This window comes from Amblyomma maculatum, chromosome 2, assembly GCF_055883805.1.
Source record: "Amblyomma maculatum isolate TAMU_Amacu chromosome 2, ASM5588380v1, whole genome shotgun sequence".
NCBI lineage: Eukaryota > Metazoa > Arthropoda > Arachnida > Ixodida > Ixodidae > Amblyomma > Amblyomma maculatum.
The window spans coordinates 42,876,795-42,900,749 of NC_139345.1; the positions used below are offsets into that span (position 1 = coordinate 42,876,795).

At 41.6% G+C, this 23,955-nt stretch overlaps 1 protein-coding gene across 8 annotated transcripts in view; it reads left to right on the forward strand.

Annotated features, from left to right (window-relative positions):
• Nucleotides 1–23,955, forward strand: part of LOC146198537 (uncharacterized) — a 106,703-nt gene extending 82,748 nt beyond the window's left edge. The window contains exons 17-28 of one of the 8 annotated variants that reach the window (XM_084594039.1): nucleotides 5,751–5,876; nucleotides 6,026–6,138; nucleotides 7,769–7,849; nucleotides 9,506–9,620; nucleotides 9,730–10,076; nucleotides 10,915–11,013; nucleotides 12,564–12,773; nucleotides 16,025–16,144; nucleotides 17,338–17,367; nucleotides 17,473–17,493; nucleotides 18,316–18,517; nucleotides 19,542–23,951. In XM_084594039.1, the coding sequence (XP_084450165.1) occupies nucleotides 5,751–5,876; nucleotides 6,026–6,138; nucleotides 7,769–7,849; nucleotides 9,506–9,620; nucleotides 9,730–10,076; nucleotides 10,915–11,013; nucleotides 12,564–12,773; nucleotides 16,025–16,144; nucleotides 17,338–17,367; nucleotides 17,473–17,493; nucleotides 18,316–18,517; nucleotides 19,542–19,795 (1,718 nt within the window). In that variant the 3' untranslated portion in view covers nucleotides 19,796–23,951. Of the gene's footprint in view, nucleotides 1–5,750; nucleotides 5,877–6,025; nucleotides 6,139–7,768; nucleotides 7,850–9,505; nucleotides 9,621–9,729; nucleotides 10,077–10,914; nucleotides 11,014–12,563; nucleotides 12,774–16,024; nucleotides 16,145–17,294; nucleotides 17,368–17,472; nucleotides 17,494–18,315; nucleotides 18,518–19,541 lie in introns of those variants that run through there. The other 7 variants (XM_084594032.1, XM_084594033.1, XM_084594036.1 and 4 more) reach the window with 7 other exon arrangements.

A 23,955-nucleotide genomic window follows, 5' to 3' on the forward strand; every position in this document is an offset into this window, starting at 1 on the left:
AGTTTTCATGGGCGCGAAAGATCGAACACTCGGAAAAGTTAGTGGCGCGGCGGCAGCGGCAAACGCGAAACGGCATCATGCACGGCACACGGAATAGCAAACTTTGTCGAAATAAGTTTGCGTCTGAGTTGCAGGGGCAATTATCTCGATGGAAACTGGTGCATTCACACCAAAACCAGTCGTAACTCATTTTATAGAGTTGCTGTTAGCCTTAGTAATTCAAAAATATGCCCAAAACATTTTTCGCTGATTTCTCAAAATTGAATTTTGGACACAGTCAGCAGATCATTATTTCTGGTCCTGCTCTTGCTACAGTTATTTTCTTTTGGTAGAAAACAAACCTCATGTATCTTTTGACACCAAGATAAATGTAATAACCGTAGGGGAATATTTATGAAGAGATTGTCTTGGCACCAAAATGGACCGCCTTTTTTTGAGTTCTTTTTTTTTATGGTAAACTTTGACTCAAATTGGGATAGAACATTATTTTTGCTTTAATTTACTTTCCAACCATTTCTGATCATACACTTATATGTCAGACTTTGCCATAATTTAAATCTACATGTTCTGAAATGTTTTTCTTTGTTTTCTCAAAAACAGCATTTTTGAGGGTTCTACAATTTTGGAGGAGATCAATATCTCCGGTTCTGTTCTTGCCATTGCTATAATTTTTTTTTTCTTTAGAAAAGGAATCCTGCCACTCTCATGAAACCAAGGTAAACACAGTGACCACAAAGGAAAATTTACTGGGAAGGTTATCTTGCCTTGGGCACCCAGATGGACCTTTCCTTTCATATATTTCCTATTGCACAACTTTGCCTCAAATTGGCATAGGCCATTAATTTTTGCTTTAGATCACTTTCCACTTGTTTCTGATCTTGTTGTCATATCAATCATTGACATAATTTACACCTACATACTGTGAAATGTTTTTCCTCATTTTCTCAAAACTGCAATTTTGAGGATGCTGCAATTTTGGAGGAAAGATATCTCTTAAACTATTTGTGCTGCAGTTCTCATTCTTGTCTTGTTAGAAGGAAAAACTCTTGGACAGTGCAATAGGACTAAAATATGTACAGTTATTATGTGGCAACATTTACAGAATTAATTATCAATTTTAGGTGCCAACTTGGGCTTTTAGTCATAGAAGTTTGACTTTGTGTAACTTTGGTTCAAATTCTTCTAGCACATTAATTCATGGCTAGCGGCACTCTAGGATCCTTCTAGACCACTCTAGCGGGTCTATTCTCATCATGCCATAAAGTGTTTAGTAATTAACCACCTCCAAATGAAGAACATGAATTAGGTAATATTTTGAAAACCATTTCATCTACAAGAAAACTAATCAGATATTTGAAATCAGCGTGCAAAAATATAATGACCGCGCAAGCTTCAATCAGATCCACCCATAAATAAGGAAGAACGTTTTAAGAGGGGTGTCCCCCAGCTTCTGTTAACTTTCAGCAACTTCATTATTTCTACTTCTAGAGTAGAATACAGAGAGTAAGATGCCAAGAATGGTGTACAGTGACACATGCAGTACACTTCCAGGTTGCTTCCAGTTTGCATTTTATTCTTTCAGAAATGAATGTTGCCTTTTCACAGCTTTTTTTGCATCGCTTTAAGAAGTCATTCGCGACCCATCAGGTCCTGTTGCTTCATGGCTGTTAGCTCGTTTACTGACATATTTAGTTAACTTGGCAGGTTTCCCTGAAATCTTTTTTTCCACTTGGAACCTGAACTACCGCGGTACAATAAGCTGGGCAGCCCAGTCGCCTATCACCAGATTTAATAGGGAACTGGCTCGAACATGAGTGCCAAGTGACTGACATTCGTGGTAGTGCTGAGGTGAATTTTCTGTCATGCATTCGCATTCTGCAAAGTTTTGTTGCCAGCTGTACCATATGCTTTCTGAACCCCATTGTGGTGAGTAGGTAAAACATGAAATAGTCGGATATGGCTGAATTCGTTATGATTGTCAAGTGCGTATACAAGAGCACCACAGTTTAGTCAGTGAAGGAACACAACCTAGGCGAACGTTACTGGAGAAATGGGACACCTCTTTTTTGGAGTTTCAGCACTTTTTCGAAGGCACTTGAGGCAATTCCATAGGGCACGAAAACTAGTTCTTGTTAGCTTGGCTTTCCTGCACAGCACCACCATCATGCAGTAGCAGCCACCTAAGCGTCATCGGGTGGCTTTCCCCCCATCACAGCCGTTTTGCATAAGAAATAGTATGCCGGAGTGAGAGCTATTCTCCGTGACAGCATACTCTGCAATAGCTGATGTGAGCGCAAGATGGTTACTGCAATATAGTATACTGTCATGTAGTGGCGACGTACCGCAGTGGCAATATGTACCGTATTTACTTGAATGTAACGCAACCACGAATGTAACGCATGGGGCGAGTTTCCATACTGCCCAGTGGGAAAAAATAAAACCACAAATGTAACGCGAGATAAGCGCTTGAAAACGTACCTTTAATAGACATTATGGCCATTGCAATCTAATCAAAAACGTTCATTCGTCGTCGTCGTCGGAGGCAGAGTTCTTGGAAACCGTCTTCCTTTTCAGTCTCGTCCTCCCAGACGATTTGGAAGCCTTTACGGCCAGACTCACTTTTAAAAATCACCTCCCGCTGCATCTGCCACTCACGTAATGTCTAGCCGTCGAGCTGCCACAGAATTTCCAATTCCTTCTGCTATCACAGTAGCCTTTTTGAGTCGAGTGCCGTACTGTGCACAGCATGTTCCCATCGGGCGAAATGTGATAATAACTGAAGTAACCACGCTAATCCATTGCGAAAGATTTGGCAAGTGCGTGCTCAAGGGGACAACGCGATTCTGAGCCCACAAGAAAAAGCACAACGTTTTTATTTTGGATGGATTGAGATTTAATCGATTTTTTTGATGCTATGGCCCAAACCCTTTTCAACGGGTGATCACAGTGGGTTCTGGACCAGGCTTACAAAAAAAGGTTCCATACAACGCCAGTGCGTTGTTCACAAGAATTTATTGTCCAGACGTCCCCACCACCAGTGCTCAAGGCATCGTATCGTCATTTCCACTGCCTTGTTTTTGTCGCTTGTGTCATGCACTTCATGGCGCAGCCCGAGTGCTATCGCCAGCATGTCGTCCGTGTCCGTCATGGCTTGCGCGGTCGGAGGTGGCAATAGCTGTGGGCACTTCAACACAATATGCTGGATGGTCTCCTCAGCAATTTGATATCCAGGGCATGCCGTGTCCAGCCCAGAGGAGAACTTAGCTCCAAGTGGTCGGGTGCGCAGCATGCCAGCCCTAGCCTCGCACAGAAGGCCACTTCCAGTGGTGTTATCGTAGATGGCCTCCTTTTTAATCAGTTTTATTGGTGCTGTAGAGGGCTAGGAATAACTTGCTTGCTGCTTCCGTTCTCCATACGGCTGTCTTAACTTATTTGATTTGCTTCTTTCGGTGCCAGGTGGGTTCGTGTACCGCTGTCAGTGCCACTCGGGGTATCTTGAACTTTTCTTCGAGTCGCCGGGTCCGCTTGATACACCTAGTGTGTTGGCATCGTAGGTGCACATACTTGAAGGCCTCTCTGGCCCACCTGCCATCCGGTAACGTGCTGAGTCGTCTCTCAAATAGGAGCTTGGCCTTGGCCTCACGGGCCTCAAACGTGGACCAGCCAATGTCTCCTTGGATGGCAGCATGGTACCCATGTTGCCAACATAACATCGTAAAACCGTGGAAACCGAAACCGAGTGGTGGCGGATTCAATGTGGCTCCGCCCTGGCGCTGCTTTAGGCCGACCGAATCGCAGTTATTCAATTATAATGCGAGGGTAGACTTTGAGAGCCAAAAATCATGAAAAGAACTCGTTACATTCAAGTAAATACGGTAGCTACACCTTGCGCTGCTGCCGATCTGGTGTATCAGTGTTGGCAATTGCAAGATCAGGATGCTAACGCAAGATAAAGGCACGAACCTTGACTCTTCATGCTTGCTGCACCATGACTAATCAGTAACATAGTGCAGCGGAGCCTGTCATTCGTGCAAGCATTGCTTGGCACTGAGAAGTTTGACATGTTCGTTTTGTGGTCAGGCACATTTGGCGTGTGAAGAAAATGTTGCACGTGTTTCTGAAATATTAAGGAAAAATTCAATGTAGTAAATAATTAATATCCATGTTCATTATGTCGAGGTCCTACAGTTTTCTCGGACCTTGGTGCAGATGCATTTGTTGGTGGGGCAGATTGTGGTACAGCCATTGTTATCTTGTTATCACTTTCTGCTTAGGGAAGAGTAGAAAGTTAGGCTGAATTTGGCCGCAGACTTTCTTGGAATCTTGATTAGCCCCTTTTATCTCTTGGACGTACTGTGACAGCGGGAAAGCTGTGTGTTTACACACATTGGTACTTCCCTGAGCATGCTGTCCTATTAGTGGTTCAATTTAGAAAAGTTGAATACTGCCATGGATTACACTAGTGTGCATAATATGGTTTAAGATGACTGCATTTTTCTTCTTGATTCAGTCTGCAAGCTATTGAGTTAATGGAAGGTCAGTCCTAAAACTAGAGACCATTTGCTGATAGCTTACTGACTGATTTCTTTTGCATTTTTTTTCTTTCTGGGAGGTTACTAGCTGATAGCTACTAGCTTGCATTAGGCAGAGAAGTAGTTGAAATTTTTTATCTCTTAACTGTTGGAAACCAGTTCCGTTACAGCTTCCACTGTGCCAGCGCAAAATGCGCACAACAGTCCGATAAACAAAATGGTAATGCCCGGGGTGTCCTCATTGCAAAAGTTTATGGGAAAAATGTTTATGGGAAATCAAAATGTGCATGGTGCACATTTTGATAATGTGATGGAATTATGTCTTGGAATTCTTCCGTTTAGTTGTCTTAACCTGTTCTTCTTGGTGTTGTATTTTATGAAGCAATGTTTTAGTTTGTATTTGTTCTGGCTCCTGTGGCTAGTGAGGCTGTTTGTCAAATGTCTGTTTTTATGTCTGTAAACCTGTCCTTTCATATGTCTTTCTTCTTTCCTTCCTTCCTGCCTGCTGCTGATTGCTGCCAGCTTTTCTCATCATGGGCTGAGTGTACGTCTGTGTTCTTTCCCAGTACTCCTTTTCATTATTTCGTGCCATTTCGACTTCATTTTTTTTCTGCATTTCTCTGTTACGTGGTGGTGAATGCTCCATGAAAGAAACCATTTACTTTTTGTTATTGAAGAGAGTATTTGACCATCTTGCTTGTTTAAAACTTCCATTTCTGCATTTTGTCAGTATACTTTATCTTCTAGCGAAGCAAGAATTGTCTAATTTACTAGTTGTGTTTAATTAACCCGGGCTTGGTTTGCCACATTAATATGTTTAAATATGTTGCAGACTAACTTTAACCAAGCTTTGCTGAGCAGCCTGGAAAGGTGGGGGTGTATCGTCTGTTTTGAGGTGCCATTTTTGATGCAGCATTTTTGACTCCTTTTTCTTTCTTGTACTGTACTCAAAGAGGGCTTGAATTAAATCCTGCTTGAAATAAGTTATTTGTATCAGTGTGCAGAGTGAGTGCCTGATAATATGTAAGACATGATAACAAGGCTTTCTGTGTACGAGGACGTCAGTCCAAAGTTTGCGCACTGAGCTGCTGGTTAGGTGAGCAGGTGTCTGTGCATTGTAGTACTACATGCGTCTCCGTTAGAGTGTGATTTGTGCTTGAAAGCATAGGTCATTGACAAATCAACCTCTTAAGCTGTGTGTTCTTTCTTGTGTGGCAGAGAACAAGGGCTACGGCGAATGGTGTCTGAGAGTGCAAAGCCCAACGTCTGAAGACGAAGCAGAGTACATCGCCGTGGCAGAGAACAGTGTAGGCAAGGCTCGAAGCTCTATCACCTTCCGAATCTGTAAGGGCACATTTTTATTACTGTAGAATATCTTTAGCCATATTAGTTTTCTTGAAAGGGGTGTGGATTGCACAGGTCTCCTTAATCAGAACAAGTGCAGGACTGCATGCCCCCATCTTCTCTCTTTTTTTGTTTTGTTTTTGCACCAGCTGACTTGAAGGTGAAGCAAGCCAAGCGGCCAGCTAAAGAAGCGTGTTCCTCCACAAATCATCAGTTTTCTCATGTGCTGAAGAAAACAGCAGAAAAAGTGGAGGTCGAAACTGTAAGCTTTTCTTGCTGTTGTGTTTCTTTTCTCAGTCCTCGAAAATGTGATCCGACTTTGCAAACTTAAAGCACTTGATTGATTCTGAAGCTTTGTGGTGACATTCCAGTGCTTGGATTCTTTTTTTTAATTGCCTGGCATTTCCAAAGTTCATTGAATGTAATATGCTGTCAGTTGAAGAATGTTCACAACTGTGCATGTATATTAAAGAAAGCCTCACATTTTGCTGAAACAGTACAATATAAATAAAAGTCAAGCACTCAATGACTGTGCCAGGTCGGTTAGTTAGGTCAGGTTTATTGAACATTGTCTAACTAGTGAAAATTAATGGGCACTAATGAGAAGAGTTGTAGACAAGCATTTATTACAAGTTCTATGAATGAGACATTTATACAGTTGGGGGCATGATGTGGGAAGCAGTCTGAAAAGGCAGCTTTTTTTTTTTCTGAAGTTTGGTACAAAGTACCCTGCTGAAGATATCACAGCGCCGTAGTACTGTGTGTGACATTAGTGTTGAAATTTCAGAGGAAGAAGGTAAAATTCAAAAGCATGACTACCATCAGAGTTGGCTATCGTTAGTGTTCTGCCCCAGGTTTCATAATTAGCTTCCATACTTGCTACAATTATATTTAGCTTCTCTGAGGCGTTTTGTTCTCGTTACTACAGTTTCAAGGCCGGGTTATAGCTCTAGGCATTGCATTATATGTTATTCATTAAATATTATGAACTGAAAGCAGCAAGGCTATTGTGTGCATCATTTTTCACAAGTATTATAGTACCGCCTACTTCCATTTGGTGTGAATGTACAGATGTGTTGGTTAAGAAGGTGCTGTATGTGAGTAAGGTTTCTTTGCAGTATGCTTGGATGGCATTGCTAGTGCCTTCCTGCTCTGTTCGTTCGCGCGTGCTGATATATTTCTTATAAGTATGCATGCTATACTTTCACCTTTTCTTTCGAGGAGCTTCTTTACGGTTCAGATGGTTGCTTTTTTATGCCAAAGATTTTCTTGCTAAGTTGCTTTTGGGCTAAGTGTTTTTTTTGTCCAGGCAGATTTGTTTGCGTCAGGTACTGAGCAAAAAAACTGTGCAGCAAATTTCTTTTAAAGATTGAAAACACACCTTATGAGTGAGGAGACGCAGCACAAACTAGAATTTACACCTGAAATTTTTTTGTCTTGCATGTACATGCTGTTGTGCTCATGTGTAGCTTATTTTAGATTCTTGTTTTATCCAGTCTGCTTGATGGATTTTTCTAGTAGTGATGATGTTTCACAGTGCTGATTTGACCATATATCCTTGCACAGTCCTTTTGGACATAGTTCACATAATCTCTCGATGTGAGTATGAGTTGACTACAGCTATAGACGTCCGAAAAATGTAGAACTGCAGATTTGCTTTTTCGCCATGTTAACTACAATTGCTCCCAGGTTTGCATTTAGTTTCGTAGTAAGGAACATTGGCTTATGCTTCTGGTGGCTTACACCATGCTGGGGTGGCTCTGAGTTCCTGCATGCTTGCTTTGCCTTTCTGCACTTTGGTCGCTGTTTTGGGTCTTGGGCGTGGTGTGGGTTTTGCCTGGGCTCGCTGGTTATGCACTAACCTTGCACGGTTTTGAAATCCCGTGTGGCAGACGCCACCGCACGGGCGGTACCCACCTCTGGTCATTCAGCGCACGTGGGCTGAGCGCCAAGCAGCGATGCAGCCTTCTAAGGTAAAGCCAACTCATTGCTGTATTAACGCTTATGTTTCTTTGTTTTCGTCCTGAGCCTTGTGGTTGTGTGACAGTGGCTCTCGGTCTGGGTGCTTGTGGTGGTCGGTTGAGTGTGGCACTTAACATGGAAGTAAGAGGCGACGTGTGTGGTGTATTTGATCCCGCGCCCAAGGACGCGGACTGCTTTGTGTGCAAATACATATAGCATGATCGGCCTGTACAGGTTCAACTGCTCTGAAGAGACGCCAGTATCTGAAAGAAACGTGAAAGGCATTGAAGAATGGTTATTGCATGCTTAGGAGTCCACGATAAAATGCAGCAGATAAAACGTTTTTCATAATGCCTCTCTGAGAGACTTGACCTATTGCCCAGCAAGCTTACTTTAAATCTTTAAATTATTTAGGAAGTGAGGAGAGTTGAAAGAAGGCTTTTTGTCACATATAAGTTCCTTGGTTTGTTCCACAAGTTCACCTTGTTGTCACCCGGTTGATGGTAGTAACTGCCTTTTGTTGGTAGCAAATGCCATAACTTGGTAATTACTTGGTAAGGACTGCATCATTTAAAGTTGGGCCTTTTGATGCTTTTGACAAAATTCACTGATTATAGAAATGATATTTTTTGAAAGGGAGCTAGCACTCGGGGGATGTTGTTATTTATTTTTTGTGTCCTTGACATAGTTCACGTCTGTCCAATATGCCTCACTGCTTAGCACAGTACATGTAGTGCAGCGAAAGCTCAATAATTATAAGTCAACGAATTCAGATTTCCTGCATAATGTAAGCTATATTGCTATTTGCAGTGCAGTCACACACAGTTAAATTTTCAACCCTTGCACACATGCCCACGGGTGTCGCATGTTTTTCATGACTTGAGTGCGGCCCTCTGCAGAGCAGTTCAGTTTAGGATGCACTGATTGCCAGTCCGTATTCTTCAGTTTTTAAGCTGAAGGGGAGGCCTTCTATTATTTCCTGGCATTAAAACTGAAGGTGTTGGCCACTGCTTTCTGGGGAAAAGAATGTAAACAGTGATCATGGAATTTTTTGCAACGATAAAATCGGGTAATCTCATTATCGTGCTGTTTGCTGATAGCAGTGTGCAACATTTTCTGTTCAGATGCATTACTTTCAAATTCAATTAATTTGAATTGCATCAGTGTACCCGTGCAGTTTGAATTAACAAGCTTTTGCAGTAAATACATATGCGCATAGTCACTGCTGGAAGCATTATGATAGCATGCGATGTTCCTGCCTCTATGGCTCTGAGGCCTTAGGCTATTATCTATGTCGCTGCTGCTGATATTGAACGAGAGTAATATGCGCTTATAAGATTGTGAGCTACAGGTAGTGTAGGGGAAAAGATAAAAAAGAGAAATTTGCAAGCTTATATTACTATTATTTCATATTGCAGCTTGCCAAACCTGTTTTCTGGAGATACAATTATATTTGAATTTCAGTGTTGCTGTTGTCAAAATATGGACTTGACCTCAAATTTGAACCTCTATATTTTCTTTGTCATTTTTGAACAAGTCAAAAAAGGAGGCATAGCTGGGAGAAATGAAAAATGAGAGGGAGCAAACAAGAGATGAAAGTTCCTTGCTAGAATATATGTTTGGCCTCGCTAGTTTTGTGCTTTTTTTAGACTTGTGGGTTTTTACAGGTTCCAAGCGAGGAAAACTCTCTTCTTTACGATGACACATCAACGTTCAAGAATGTTGACGAACAGACTGAGCTCGTCCCATCAGTTGAAGTATTGAATGCACCTCCAAAGCCTGGTTAGTCCAAATGAAATTTCCGTTTACTCTGTGTACAGAACGAGTACCATGATTTTTTTTTTCCATACAGTGCATTGTAATAAGCTTTTCTTTTCTTCTTCTACAACAGGTACTATTGCAGAGCGTGAGCATGCCAAGTGGCTGAATGCTGTGCCTTTACCAAACAACCCTTACAGCGTGGAAAACTTGTCAAGGCGTGCCGAGAGTCGTCGAGATTCTCTGGCTACTGCTATGACAGGATCGTCTTTCGATACACCACATGAAGATGATGCTGACGAAGACGGTTTCTGCTCTCCAGTGCTGCCTTCATCTTATCTGCGCGACTATTATATCAACAATCCAAAGCTGGTGGCTCAGGTAGAAGCCTCGTCAGCAAGGCGATCTTCATTGCAAAGCGCAAAATCATTGACATCTGGTGGGGACCCTGAAGAAACCCTGCATTCTTTCGAGGAACAGGTTAGCATGAAGGCAATTAAGATCCTTGCAATATTGAAGTTGGTTTGAAATTCTTTGTCCATTCCATAGGGATACCATATTTAGCAATAGCGGATCACTGTAGCTCTTTTTGTAATTAGCAATAGGGAAACCAGGATGCTTCTTTCAGTGGTGTTTAATAATTTTGAGTAGTGCAGTTAACTCTTGTTGTTGTTTGAACTCAAAGAATGCTGAAAATTTGTTGGAATTATGTTGTTTCAAATAACTTGAGCCCTTCTAATGCACTTTATATAATAGGTCTGAAGAGTATGTTCAAATAAGCTAGGTGTTTGTTCTAATTAACTGAGTCCACTCTATGCATGTTTTTTGTATTGACACTTAACATAAACCTCTCATTTCATGAACATAAGTTTTCAGTACTTTGTGCTGATTAACGTAACTTTCACACGCAGTGTAGTTTTTGGAAACTAAACATTTTCATGGAATCATCTGTCTTGGTGGGTTTGATAAATTACAGGAAACTGTGAGAAATCTTCAACTGAAGCTTCGGTTTTTGATTTCTGTGTTTCCTACAAGTGCACTTTTTGAGAAGAGGGTTCAGTATGTTTCATGCTCGATAACCGATGTAATTTGCAGAATTTAGTGTTTCCTCACAAGCTGTAAAAACATCATTTCAAAATTTCCAGCAGTGTTCTTTCCAACCTTTTAGATACACAATGCAGCCTTTTGGACGCATCAACAAAACTGGTAAAGCATTTGCCTACTGAGGGTATATCTGCATTCTTCTTATGCCGAAGGAGAAAACCATAACTTGGCTTGAACATTTGTTTTAACTTGGATCACTTGGCCACTTTCCCAGGTCTATTCCAGCCCCAGGAAGGCGTTTCGTCCGACAGCGCAAGTGCGGACGCTGACAGCTGCCGTCAGTACTCCTCATCTCAATATTGACGATGCATCTGTGAGTTTCTGTCTGTAGGCTGTTATTGCCAAGTTCGTTGAAAGCTTTTACAGAACTCTCATTGTACACTGTGTCATGTGCATTGGCCTGCATTGTTGCGTGTACACTGAAGTGTAGTCCACTATCGGAGGTATTGAAGTGTGTGTGCAAGATTTACTTTGTCAGTTTAAGGTCTACCTTCCAGGAAGCTTTGGTATTGCTTTTCTGTGTACCATTGTTGTAGACGCCAGAAAATGTGAAAAATGCGAAAATGAGTCGAAAGAGAAGTGGAAAGCTGACCATTGCAGTCCTGACGAACCCTTTCCCTGGAAGAATGGCCTTTGGATGGTCCTTTTGACTGATTCTTTTGATTAAGTTTATTTCGGATTAGTGCTGAATTTGTCGTTCAAGAATTAGGACGTTTAAAATATATATATTGCAGTATGTTGCTAACGAAACACACTTTTAAGTACTAAAGGTTTTGTTAGTGTTTCTTATTTTACAACAACAATTTATCCAAAAAATAAAGGACAAAATATCTGCCTATCATGTAGCAAGTCCTTTGAAAAAAATACAAAGCTGAATTTCAAGGTTGGCCACAGTTGTGAAGGCAGCTATTCTTGCTGTCAACTTCAGGGCTCTGCTGTTTTCACGAGCGGTGAAAAAAATAGCCATCACGTGAAAAAACAAAAAAGGAAAGTAAATTGCAGTTTTCTCGCTTCGAGCCGGGGGGTGCAGCATGTCCAAGGTTGGTGTGTAAGCTTTTGAAGTCAGTGTTTGCATTCATTGTTCTCAAATTAACGGTGGTCAGTGGGCATGACAGGTAAAGGTTTGAAGTTATTAGTGTGTAGCGAGAAAATCCTTTTGCACATGGGCATACGTTAAAAGCAGTGAAGGATCCTTTTTGCTAGACACAGTCGTTAATATATGAAGGAACTGTTATAAAGACATCTTAAATCTTTTCGTGTTGTGCGCAATTATGCATAATGTGAACTCCTATCACCTTTTCAGTGCGTGCTCTAGCTTTCACTAACTTCTTTGTACAATCGAATTTAGCATCGTTAAGTCTTTCAAACTAGGTAGATACTTTTTTTATGCCATATAGCAAACCTAGCAGAAAACATTTCACAGAACAGTGAGCTTGCTACCGTGCGTCTTGCCATTTTTTCAGTTTAGAGAGTTGCCACCATGCGCACCTTTGAACTTGAAATGATTCCACAATTCTGAGCATGCTAAGTTAAGTCCTGGTGTTTTAATTAGTCTGAAGATATTTTGTGAGTTTATGAAAAATTTTGATGTGCATGTTGTAAAAATGAATTATTTCCACTTGTTGGCAAATTAGCTAGTAGACTTTTTTGAGGCCTTGATGCGTTGTTTAGGTAGAAAGGTATTTGTTTGGAGTGAAAACAATAAATGGCACCATGAACGGTTAAATGGCCTTTGTTAGTGTGCAGCAGTGCGAGTGAGGTACTTTTTTATTTTTATTATATTTCACTAACGATACGTGAGCTGTAGCATTGATTTCTTGAGTGGGGGGGGATGCGACTTTTCTGATGGCTCCTCGCCACCAGGGTTCCAGCATGGGTGCCTTTGATACTGTCAATGGGACGGGGCGTCGTCGTCGGCGGTCAGAAGGGGAAGAGGAGATAGGAGCCGAGTTGAGCAACCCTTCTCTGCCCTCTGTGAGGGAACTGGTGCTCAAGTTTGCCAGCCAGTCGACTCAGTCAGCAGTCGATGGCTCCAACCCGGAGAGTCTTCCCAGTCCTGGCCAAGAGTTTCAGGTGTGCCTTCAGATGTGCTGGGTTTGGCAGCTTTGGCGTTGGCATCGGGAAGACATGTTGAGCATGCATTGCTTGTTATATATTGTCTACGTCTGAGGGTAACTAACAAAGCTGGTGAGGGTAGCTTTTCAGAATTCTTTGCTGTAGGCTCTGTTTTGTAAAGCCGCTTCTTAGTCTTTAGGGTCCGTATTCTGAATTTGTGGCCAGGGATGTAACGGTGCTTCTGAAAACAACACAAACTTGGAGTACAAACCTAGGTGGGCTAGGCTTCTCAGTGTTTAAAAATCTAGAAAATGTGAACAGGTTACATTATAACAACCTATATCAGAAGCATGGCTGTGAGCAAGTTTTCAATTCATTAGCCATATTTAATGGCTCACTTGTTCACCTTCGCTGTCAATTAGCATGCTTTCATCTAGCTGCTTATCTGAGCACGCCTTCCTTTCGTAGTGTATATTGCTGCTGAATATCCCACTTTCTAGGGATGGTTTCCAATTGTGGTCAATATAAAACAAGTCTCAAAGTTAAAGTGAAAGTTACCTAATGCGCTGTCCAGAAATTCGGAAGCTTTTCTGCTGCCTCCTGGCCTGTCACTGCTTCCTTCTCACACAGAGGAGACACCTCAGAGTGTCCTCGTCTTCAGGCCTGTTTGGATGGCAGTACCTGCATGGCTTTCTGGCTGCATCATTCGCTATGGCAAAACTCCACACAATTTTACATCATCTTGTATCACTGATGGTCTGGGTCCCTTGAAAGCACTCCTTGCTTGTAACCCCTTGCCGTCGGTAAAATAATGGTGATGATAAAAAATATCCTGCGGGCACCCATGCTTGGCTTTGCTTGTATCGGGCATTTTCGATCTGGGGCGAACTCGACTGTTTTCGCCCTGCCTGTTTTTGCTTTTGCACGAAGGTCTCGGGATTAGTGTTTTAGGGCTCCTGCAGTGCCTTATGCACTTATATAGTTGGATACAACTGAAGAAAAAAATTAGTTGTGGTTTAACTCTGGTTAACCCAAGTTGAATTGCGATAGCAATGATGGAAGCTTCTTTTGCCTGCTACATTATTCCCCTGTCATGCCCTATCAGTGTAAGGTGCTACATTATTGGGGACACTCAAGCTCATCCTTTAAGAGTATGACGCGGGTGCGTAAGCTACCAGCCCACATATAAAGGAGAAGGGTTCAATGCGGCTAAACCGAATATGGAGCGAAAGCATTAGCTGCCGGTGAGCGAGCATTCTTCTTCTTTTCTTCTTCTCCTCCTGCTTCTTCTTCTTCGCGGCTGTTCAAGGTCAAACGGGGCCCTTCCTGGGACGGCGCGACGGGCTGAAACCTGGCACAGTACTGCTGTCTCAATAAAAGCAGCTTTCACTCCTCAAAGCCAATTGTTTTTACCAATTCTCATAACATCATGGATAATCCCCTGGGACCTGCTAGCATGCAGCACAGGCTGTGGCAGATGAAAGGGGGGTTCACAATGGCTTAATAAGATAAACCGTGGCGAAAAGCTGCATAGAGGCTTTTGTTGTTGTCGTATTTATAGTTTGTTGGTGCTGTTTTCTTCTTCCTCTTTTTTTTTTTTCTGGTGGAGGGTGATTCTTAACTGGCTTCTAATTTAACTGGCTCATGTACTTGGCGTATGCGTTGTCATGTCTAATTGTCACTATCTTATCACTGCGGGCTCTGTGTCGTGATGTTGGTACTTTTCGGCGCTTATGGTTGATTTAGGGATGGCTTATGGTTAATTTAGGGATGGGTGTATACTTGCAGGGTGTCTAGCAACTGGGAAAACTAGGAATTTTTAGGGAAATATTATGCACTGGGAAAAATCAGTGAAATGTAAGGGAAACCATCAAAAATTTTGCCAGGTCAGAAAAAATGGCGCAATATATTCTGCAGTGCATTTTCATTTTAAACTGGTGCACAGAAAGTATGTTATTCATGCAGATTTTTTTCTTTTTTTGTGCTGTGTAATATATAGTAATATATTGTGCAAGGCGAGGCACGATATATTAATTTGACACCGGCGCATGGCTGAGCTGTCACAAAAGAAGAACCAATACACAGCCGGGTGGGTATTATATAAAATATGCGGAAGCGCTGTGTGAGAGTAGTACGCAACAAAAAGCAGGAATAACTGCGCTGGCAGCGGGTTAAAGCGATCGACAAGCTTCACTGCCATGCCCGTGTGTGCAGCCATATTGGATTGGATTGGCTCGGCTCGGCTCAGCTGTGGGGTGGGGGGCTTGCTTTCCAGGTCCTTGTTGCTTGCCCTGAGGCTGGCATCAGTGCGCTTTTAATTTTCAGTTAGCTTCTGATGTTCTGAATGGCAATTAATACTAATGACAGCCTTTTAACTATATTAAGTTAGAGAATATGATTAATAGCTTTTTATTGTAAATTATTCATCTGGGCTCATTATCATCAGCAGCTACATTTTTTAGCCTCTTCACTCACCAGGGAGTTTGAATTGAAATGATCAGGGAAAACGTGGAAAGTCAGGGATTTTGAAAATACGGGTTTGCTAGACACCATGACTTGTATGTTCACATTAAATAGCGTTGTGGTGTATGCCAAGCTGTTACTGCAGATTGCTGTACACTTATTAATTCAAACTCATGATGGGAGGCCTCCAGAACTTACGCAGAGCTTTCATCATATTTTATTTTATTTTATTTTATTTTATTGGAGCCAGTTGTTTCAATGTGCCATTTCAAATGAAACTGAATTTGGTATTATAATCGGAGTGTCGACTGCATACAGACGTTCAGAAGAAGAGATCTCTTAGCGAAGTCATGCAAGATCAGTCACTCAAAAATGTCTGCATGCTTGAGGGGATATGTACTAAGTTGTTAAATTGCACAGCAGTAAACTTGTTGCGCCTGCAGCTCATAAACGATTACTGGTGACCACAGCTCGTGGGAAGCTTGCGGGAATCAAATAGATGCAGCCGGCATACAGGACTGCGTTAATTGGAGGGATATGGGAGAGGCTGTTGCCCTGCAGTGTGTGTGTATATAGTCGGGCTGGTGGTGGCGGTGACGATGGTAGCTTGTGGGCTGCTGGGCATCTTCCGCTGTGGCAGTGCCTGTATTTATTTTATTTCCTTAATTCTTTATAAGAAACATTGCCATTTTTTTTTTTCACGTTTCTAGTACGGAGGTTTTATATATATATATATATATATATATATATAAAAATAATTCTAAGCCTAGACATTATGCTTGCATCTCTTTAATTACCCCCTATAGAGCATTTTTCCTGACAAGAAGGTGATTCTTGAGGAGAAGGCCCTGAATGGCCAGGGAGGCTGTGCTCAGAAGGAACGCCATGCTTCAACGAAGGGTCAAGATGCTTGGTCAATCAAGAAGGTGATGGCCATTTGAACACCTTTTCATAGTAATGTGCATTGTTTGCAGGCTAGTGTATTTGCATGTAGTAGACTTGTTCTTGACCGTTATGAGAAGTTAAAGTGAGCTGGCTCTCTTTGCTGGGAAATATAATCCTAGCCAACGAAGGCTTGCACATAAATGCCATGCACAATGTGTGACAGGTTTTATTGGAAGCTGGAGCTTGTGTCAGTATTTTGAAGCAATTTTGATTATGGCAGTTTTCTGTGTCGCATGTTTCTATGTATCACAAGCAAAAAAACAAAACGGCAAACTTGTGCCAATACACAAAAGAAAAGTTTTTTTTTATGTACCTGTAGTGAAGTGACTTCAGAACGTTTTCAACGATGATTTTAAATGTTTTATGTGCTGCGCACGTGGTAAAGACTTATAAGTTTTACTTTGTCTGCTGCCTCAAGGTGGCATATTTATTGCCATTGCTTGTAAACTTTTAAGGACGCCTTTCCAAGTATTACATACAGAGAGAGTGAATATAGAGAGGGTCTAAAGAAAAGTTCAGCACAATGCAACAAACTTGGATTAACCTCTTTCTATGCTATGGTAATACAGGTAAAAACAAATAAATGGGATGAACATAAAAGGGAGCCTAAAAATGTTAGTGTAGACGATATCTAATCAACACTGTCTTAAACCTATCATTTTCATTAGCAAGTGATTCAAGTAGCAGGTTTCATTCTGTAGTCACAGTTGAAAAGGGAGATTTATTAACTAGTACGAGCATTTGTGCATGCATGATGTTCAATGCTATATGAGTGAAAAAAATGGCATGATGTCTATTGGGGGAAGATGGAGGGAGTTAGGAGAAATCAAAATATAATTTTTCATAACCAAATGTGCACAGCCCTGCATATGAAAGCTAGTGAGGCCAAGTGAGATTTCACTGCGTTTATGCTGTAGTATCTTGTCATAGGTTGATGGTACAAAGCATCGCAATAGTTCTTAACGGATCCAGTCATGTTTATTAATGGCATTGCTAAGTACTCTAAATCGCAAATGTATATGCAAGCTTACTGTGAACAAGTATTTTATGTGCGGTGGGGAGGTTCGCATCTATTCTGAACACTCTTAAATGGTACCACCAACCTTGTCGTTTGTCTTGTGCCCTGCGTAGCCGTGCTGCTAATGGGTGTCCATGTGTGGTTCATGACTTGCAGGATTCTGATGAACCTTCAGTAAGACCCCAGGTCAGTCGCAGTATGCCTTCGACATATATATGCACATTTTCAAGCTTCGCTAATGCTAATAGGCACCTCTGCAGCTTCTTAACCTAAACATGTTGCCTTTTTCAGCCTCTGCCAAGGAAAAGCCTGGTTCGTAGCAATGCTTTACTAAGTGTGTGTTGTGTTTTGGTACAGTCGCATGCCTGCCTCCCGATGCTAGTTTGAAGCCCCTGTGTTTGTCTCTGCACTGCTTTCATGCAAAGGCCGCCTTATCACGGGCACTGACGGGCTTGTCTGCACATGCCCATATGCTTACTGTTGTTCAGTCCTCTTTTTGCGTGCTCCAACACCTTGCGTAGTGTGTTTGCACAACTGTGTACTGTTTATCTTGTTCTTTCTTTACATTGGACCTTTACCAGCAGTGTAGAGTCAGCATTTTAGGGGAACTTAGGTTACATTATGTTTTATGAGTGTCTTGACGCTATTTAACGTGCATTAAGACGTGTCTTGTACAGCTCTTAAATTGAAATTCTTTGCAGTTGCGTACATGCTAAACAACACAGCTAAGTCTTGAAGAGACTCTTGCATGGAGGACGTTGCTCACTGCTGCCATGCTCGTGTGCCTGTGCTTTTCCTGCGCATGCTACACAGATAATCGCAGCTATGCACGTGTTGTCATGCTCTACATTTTACAATGTACCGTGTTTACTCATCATAGTTGCGCTTTACATTCTAATTCTGTCCTCTGGTGTTCAACGTAGCCTCCAAGAGCAGCATGAACTTTGGAGATCTGTTACTCTGTTATCATAGTAGTTTGGTTCCAAACTGGCAGTTCCTACCAGTGCCCAACGTGGCACATTGTGAACTGTCTGAAGGTCATGAGGACACACTGCGTTCCTTTCTCCCACTTCCACCCAAAGGTGTGCCGTATCGATTGTGTCATTCTAGGTTTGCTCACTCTCCTTTGCTCAGGTGCACAGTCTGACTGCGCGCAGCTTGCCTCGGGAGTTTAGGGAGCACGCTCAGCGAAATCTAGTTCCACGTCAGATGAACCGCATCGTTGTCAAGTCACCAGCTTCCCCACCAGCGTCAACGGCAGTGTGTGATCAAGCTTTCCAGCCACAGTCACCGCAGACACCAGTGTCCAACAATGGCAACAGCAATAGCGTTGCAGGTTTGGCATTGTTCTCTCATTATAATTTTTTTTAATGTAATTTTGAAGGCCGACGCTTATGGCTGCACGTTTGTCTGTCATCACAGAATTTACTGCAAGCATCTTATAGTACAGTAGTTTGTACATCAAAGCATTAATTAAAGTGAAGAATGGTGAGATGCACGAAACAAAAATTTTGCATGAAGGCTGAAATATGAGACGTATAAGAAAAGATGCTGCACTGATATTTGTTTGTGTAAAAAAGAAATTTGTACACAACAGCAGTAAATGTTTTCTAGTCTGTTTGGTGCTCTGTGCTCACACCTTTTTGTTGATTCTTGTAAGGAGTGCATATGCAGTGCATTAGGAGGCAGTAGCAATGAACTCATCAAAGTTACTCTGAGAAAAAATTGACTTTTTTAATAGGCTACTGCATGTTGATCACAATGAGCCCAGTCACACTTAAAGTGGAGCATTTATAAATTGGGGTTGGACTTTTTGGTTTTTATTTTTTGAAAATTTGGCAGGCATTTTGGTGTGTTTATTTTGCATTTTTGTTTCTTTTCTAAATGGTGAATAATATTTCTCATGGAGAAATTATCTTTTTTTTTTAGATGTATTTGGAATCTACGCACTCGAAATTTGTAGGTAGACTGTTTTGATTTGTAGAGCTTAAGGGAGCGTGGTATGGGACTTTTAAGGGGCTCTTTGGTCCCCACAACATTAATAGGAAGCGTTAGCGTTTAAACTGTGGTGGCAAGTCTTCGGGTCTCACTGTTTGTTAAAACAGAGTGGTGTGGCCATGGTTGTTAATTTTAGCTGAGACGCAGGGCCATGGCCCTAATACATATTTTGGGGGCAGCTCCACCCTCGTTCATAATAATTAAGCATTGATTATAACTGGGCTCGACCGTGTATGCAAACAAGCTTGCATGTGCAGTCTGGACGAGCACACGCACCTGCTTGTGCTTCAGTCAGTTTATCATTATTTTTATAGGTCTTGTTGTCATGGTTGTTAATGTGACCTTTTCTTCTACCATGGCAGGGGGAGGGGATGTTACCCCTGGTTATGCATCCGATGAGAGCTCTACCAGCTCGTCACTCGGGGCCAGCAGTGGTGCCCCACGGCAGTCGTCGGGTGGAAAGCGTCGCCCTCGAGTGTCAGCGTCCCGGGGAATACTCCAGCGCTCCTCATACTGGGACCGCAGGGTGGAACAAGGACTACTTTCGGACAGTTCAGTCACCGAGGAGTTCCCCCCGCTTCACGAAGGGCATCCCAACAGCACTGCAAAGTCTTAGAACTTGCCACTGTGCCTTGCCATCTTTCCATTTGATTGTAGACGTGACCGCCAACATGCATTCTCAACACATCACTTTAGCAGATACCCTATTCTTTTTTTTAACTCGTTTTATGTCTTTTTTTTTTTTTTTTTTGCTTTGTGTGCGCATCAGGTCTACCATTAAGTTGGGCTCATCTTTTTTATTTTTCGAATAAGAAGAAACACTCTATCTTATCTGTAGTTTTTTTCTCTTTATCGCCATAGCGCAGTGTTCATCAGTCCTTAGGATGAGAATTGCTTGTGTGCAAAAATGCTTCACATTGAGCACCATCACGGCATTATCATTTTGGCTAGGAATTATCTAAGCGCTTTTTGTTTTCTTTGTGCGTGCATTTGTTTGCAACAGCCTTTATTTAGAACATATCTTTGTTTAGAGTTAATCATTGGTTGCTTGTTATGCACTCAAACCAATACTTGGACTTAGTTTATTTGCTTCCTGATGCGAACGAGAGTAGTTTGGGACTTGTTCAGTGACATTTTCCTGGGATGCATAGCATTCTTGCGCCACACAGCATTCGGAACAAACTGCATCACATATCGCCAAACCATGTTATGAGCATTTTTTGTAGTTTGTGTATACCATGTTTAAGGAGGGTTGGCAATGTTCATAAATATTTTCTTTGTTAAACAGGGGTGCCCTTTATGTTGGACTGTCTTGAAAGTAGTGATGAACTAACATGCAGCCATTTTTGGAGGAACTTTATGGTCACTTATTGCTCGTAAACTCACCTCTGTGTTAGAGTGCCACTGCAGAGACATTTCAATGCCAATCACCAGCAAACTTCGTGAGAATGTTTTATTTTATGTGTGTTTTATTTGTTGTATCCGTGTACAAAACTTGGCTGTGAAAGTTTTGGATTACAGGAGCTCTGAATAAGTTGAAGTCTCATTGTTTCCTAAGCAAGAATCTCTTTGAATTGGAAGTATTAAGCATCTGTGGAAAAAAAAAATTTGATCTGAGATAGCTAGGACCGGTGGGCTTGAAATTGAGCTAATGCAATGAAAACTTCAGCGTTCTTGGCTCTTTCATTCTGTGGCAGCCAACTGTATGGTTGCTTTAACATATATGTTCCGCACAAAAGTTATTGTACAATATCTTGTACTCTTGCTTCGCACTAGCATGGCAGCACATTTGTGGAACAACTGAGGCCACAGCTTTCTGCAATTCCTTTTGTTCTTCCAGTCAGTTCATGAGGAGCTTTTAGACGTTGTAAATCGCTTGGCTTTCATGTGCTTCCAAATTAGTCCACGTCTACTGTCAGCAGAGACAGCATTGCTCTCTTTTAGTTACAGCTACTGGCTTATACACCTGTCACGTGGAAACTTTGAAGGCCTGTAAACAGATGGTCTATTGATTCAAAAGCCTTTTGAGTGCTGCTACATGGGCTGTTTTAATGGTGATCGAGTCAACGGAGCAGCTTGGAATATCGATATCTCGAAGGCATTTCAGCGGCGCCAGCAACAAGTACTTTCGGACGCGGAGTTCTTGTATTAACATTATGGGGAATGAAATCGGAGCTGTGTAATCACTGGAACATTATGCAACTTTAGATTATACAGCTTATTTCTGGAAAAAAAACCGACAAACCTGGCTTCAAATCGCTGCAGTGGGGCTAATGCCATTGTTGCCAGCGCTACAAAAACAACCGACACAAGCTTCCTGAAAGTTGTTGTGCCGTACAGCTTCCATAAAATAAGAAAAATTCATTTCAAACATGAATAATATTTATGTAACAAATAATGACAGTTTTGATGTTAAACATTTAGTCCGATTGTTAACATGCCTGCTAAATTGCTGAAGGGCAATGGCGATGCCATAACACCAGGGCGTGATATAACTGAATTGCTCGATGGCAATCAAGTTTGCCGTTTAGTAGCAGCACAGCTGCTTTGAGTTTGATCATAATTGAGGATTTCGAAGGCTCTCGACTCAGTAGCCTTTGAAAGTGGCAGTAGAACGGGTATTGTCCTGAAGCCTCATTCGCACCTGCAGTGTGTGTAACATATGGAGCAACATGAAATAATTTATTTGGTAACAAAAATGTACACCAAATGTAATCTGTTGCCATTTGCAAATTGGAGCATATATAACTGCATTACACTTGTATTGCCAGATTGTATGTCATGTTAGATGATCCCCATGTTAACTTGTAATGTTTACTAAATGCTGGTTAGAGTAAAATCTGGAGGATACCGTAAATGCAGAAACAGCTTTTAACTATTAATGCCGTATAGTGCCCTTTAGAGGAATGCAAGACTGCAAGGAAGTAAACAGAGTGATATTTTTTTGTGTGCATGAGATAAAAGTAACGTGTGGTTGTTTTGGCTGTTAAGACTTTCTACTTTTCAGCACAGAGAAAAAGTTCTTGAATTGGATTATGTTGTTTCATTGCTTTGTCTCGATGGCTTATTTTTTTTGTGTACTTTTTGATAACTGATGAGAGGAAGTTGAAGGGAGGAAACTTGATGATTTCTTCTTCCTCCAAGTGCCAAAAGTAGCATGGCTGTCTCAGTCTGCTAGTAGTGCACTCTTACTACGTTTTGTCGGCCACTAGACAATGAAAAGGGGTCTGCCTTTTTATTTATGCTAACCCTTTACTCACTGGTAAAGGGCTGGTTTTGGTGCATACACTGTAAACGTAACCAGCTAATCACTTTGCTCTTTTAGCTTTCGTGGTCACTGTGACACTTCGCAGCTATGTGCAGCTTTTAGTGGTTGTTTTCGACTTCCTTCTGACTTGTGTGCTTGGTGTGTGTCTAGTGTGCCTATTTACCTCAGGAAGGTCTTTATAGTATTTTTGTATGTATTTAGGTTGTAAAGAAATTTATACATAGATTATATATATATATATATACACACACATATATAAATATACCTTGTATGTATACAAAAAATAATTGCCTGGGAACTAACAGAGGGTTCAGGTGATTATGTGCTAAAGGATCACTGATAGAGTTTTTGTTTATGCATTGATTACTGAGCACACAGCTAGTCAGGGTTAGTGTGTGTGTTTATGTGTGCCATAGCAATGTTGCTGTGGACATACGTTAAGCATTCCAGAGATAGCAGGCATACTTTTTTTGCAGCTGCAAAACGTGTGCCTTTGCCTCCATGTTTCTTCCCGGTTGTCACTTTTGTCTTCTCCTCATTAGGAGGCGTTCTCAATTTTCCTGTAGCAGTTTGCCTGTGGAACGCCCTCCTGAATCTCCATCAAAACATGCACAGTATTTCTCGTATGTAGGTAAACTTCCTACTCTACTGTATTATGTTTTTGCACTTTTTGTATTGCACATAGCACTTTTAATCGTGCGTTGCAGCATTCCATGATCCTCCATTTGTGATAGTTTTGTTCAAACAATGCCATTCATTTCCTAATACCGGGCAGCAGTGGAAGAGCAGCATGCTTGCTTTTTAAGCATGCCAGAGTCAGCTTTTCCGACATACCTGAAGTGGCAGTGCATGTTTTTTGCCTCCGTTTTCTTTGTGCAAAGCATATTTTCTGTACAAACTGTAGTGAATTGGCCGTTGTTCTTTCTAGTTTGATATGTTTCGTAGTACTTGGCAGCTTTCTATTTCCTTTGCAGTTGCATTTCATTGTTTGAAAATAAGTCATTTTTCTCTTTCTGACATTTTTCTTTTCTCGTCAGCTTTATCATGGCAGCTCAACGCATTCACTCAGTCCTAGTATTTCACAATAATGTTTCAAACACCCTGTGCATTCTGCATCTTTCAGGTGGATGTGGAGTTGACAGTGTTTCCTACAAAAGGCTGCAGTGTATAAAACTGTTCTTACAATGTGCCGGTGCCAGTATGTGAATGTAAATAATCCTGCACAATCCGCAGCGTGCGGTGTATTGATTAAATGCTGTAGTCTTGTATTGGTCTGTATTATTCTGCTTTTGTTTTCAGGCGTGCCTTTTTATTGGTGTGGCCGGTAGGACCCTTTTAAACTGGCTGGAGATGCGAGCCACTGTGCTCAGTGTTTCTTGCCTTCATATTTCAATAACCAATCTGCCAACCGTAAAAATCCTTCAAAAAATGGTTGAGGCACCAAATGTTTCCTATTGAATTTTCGCCTTGAATTTATGTGCAAGACATTAGTAAACATAGATAATCAT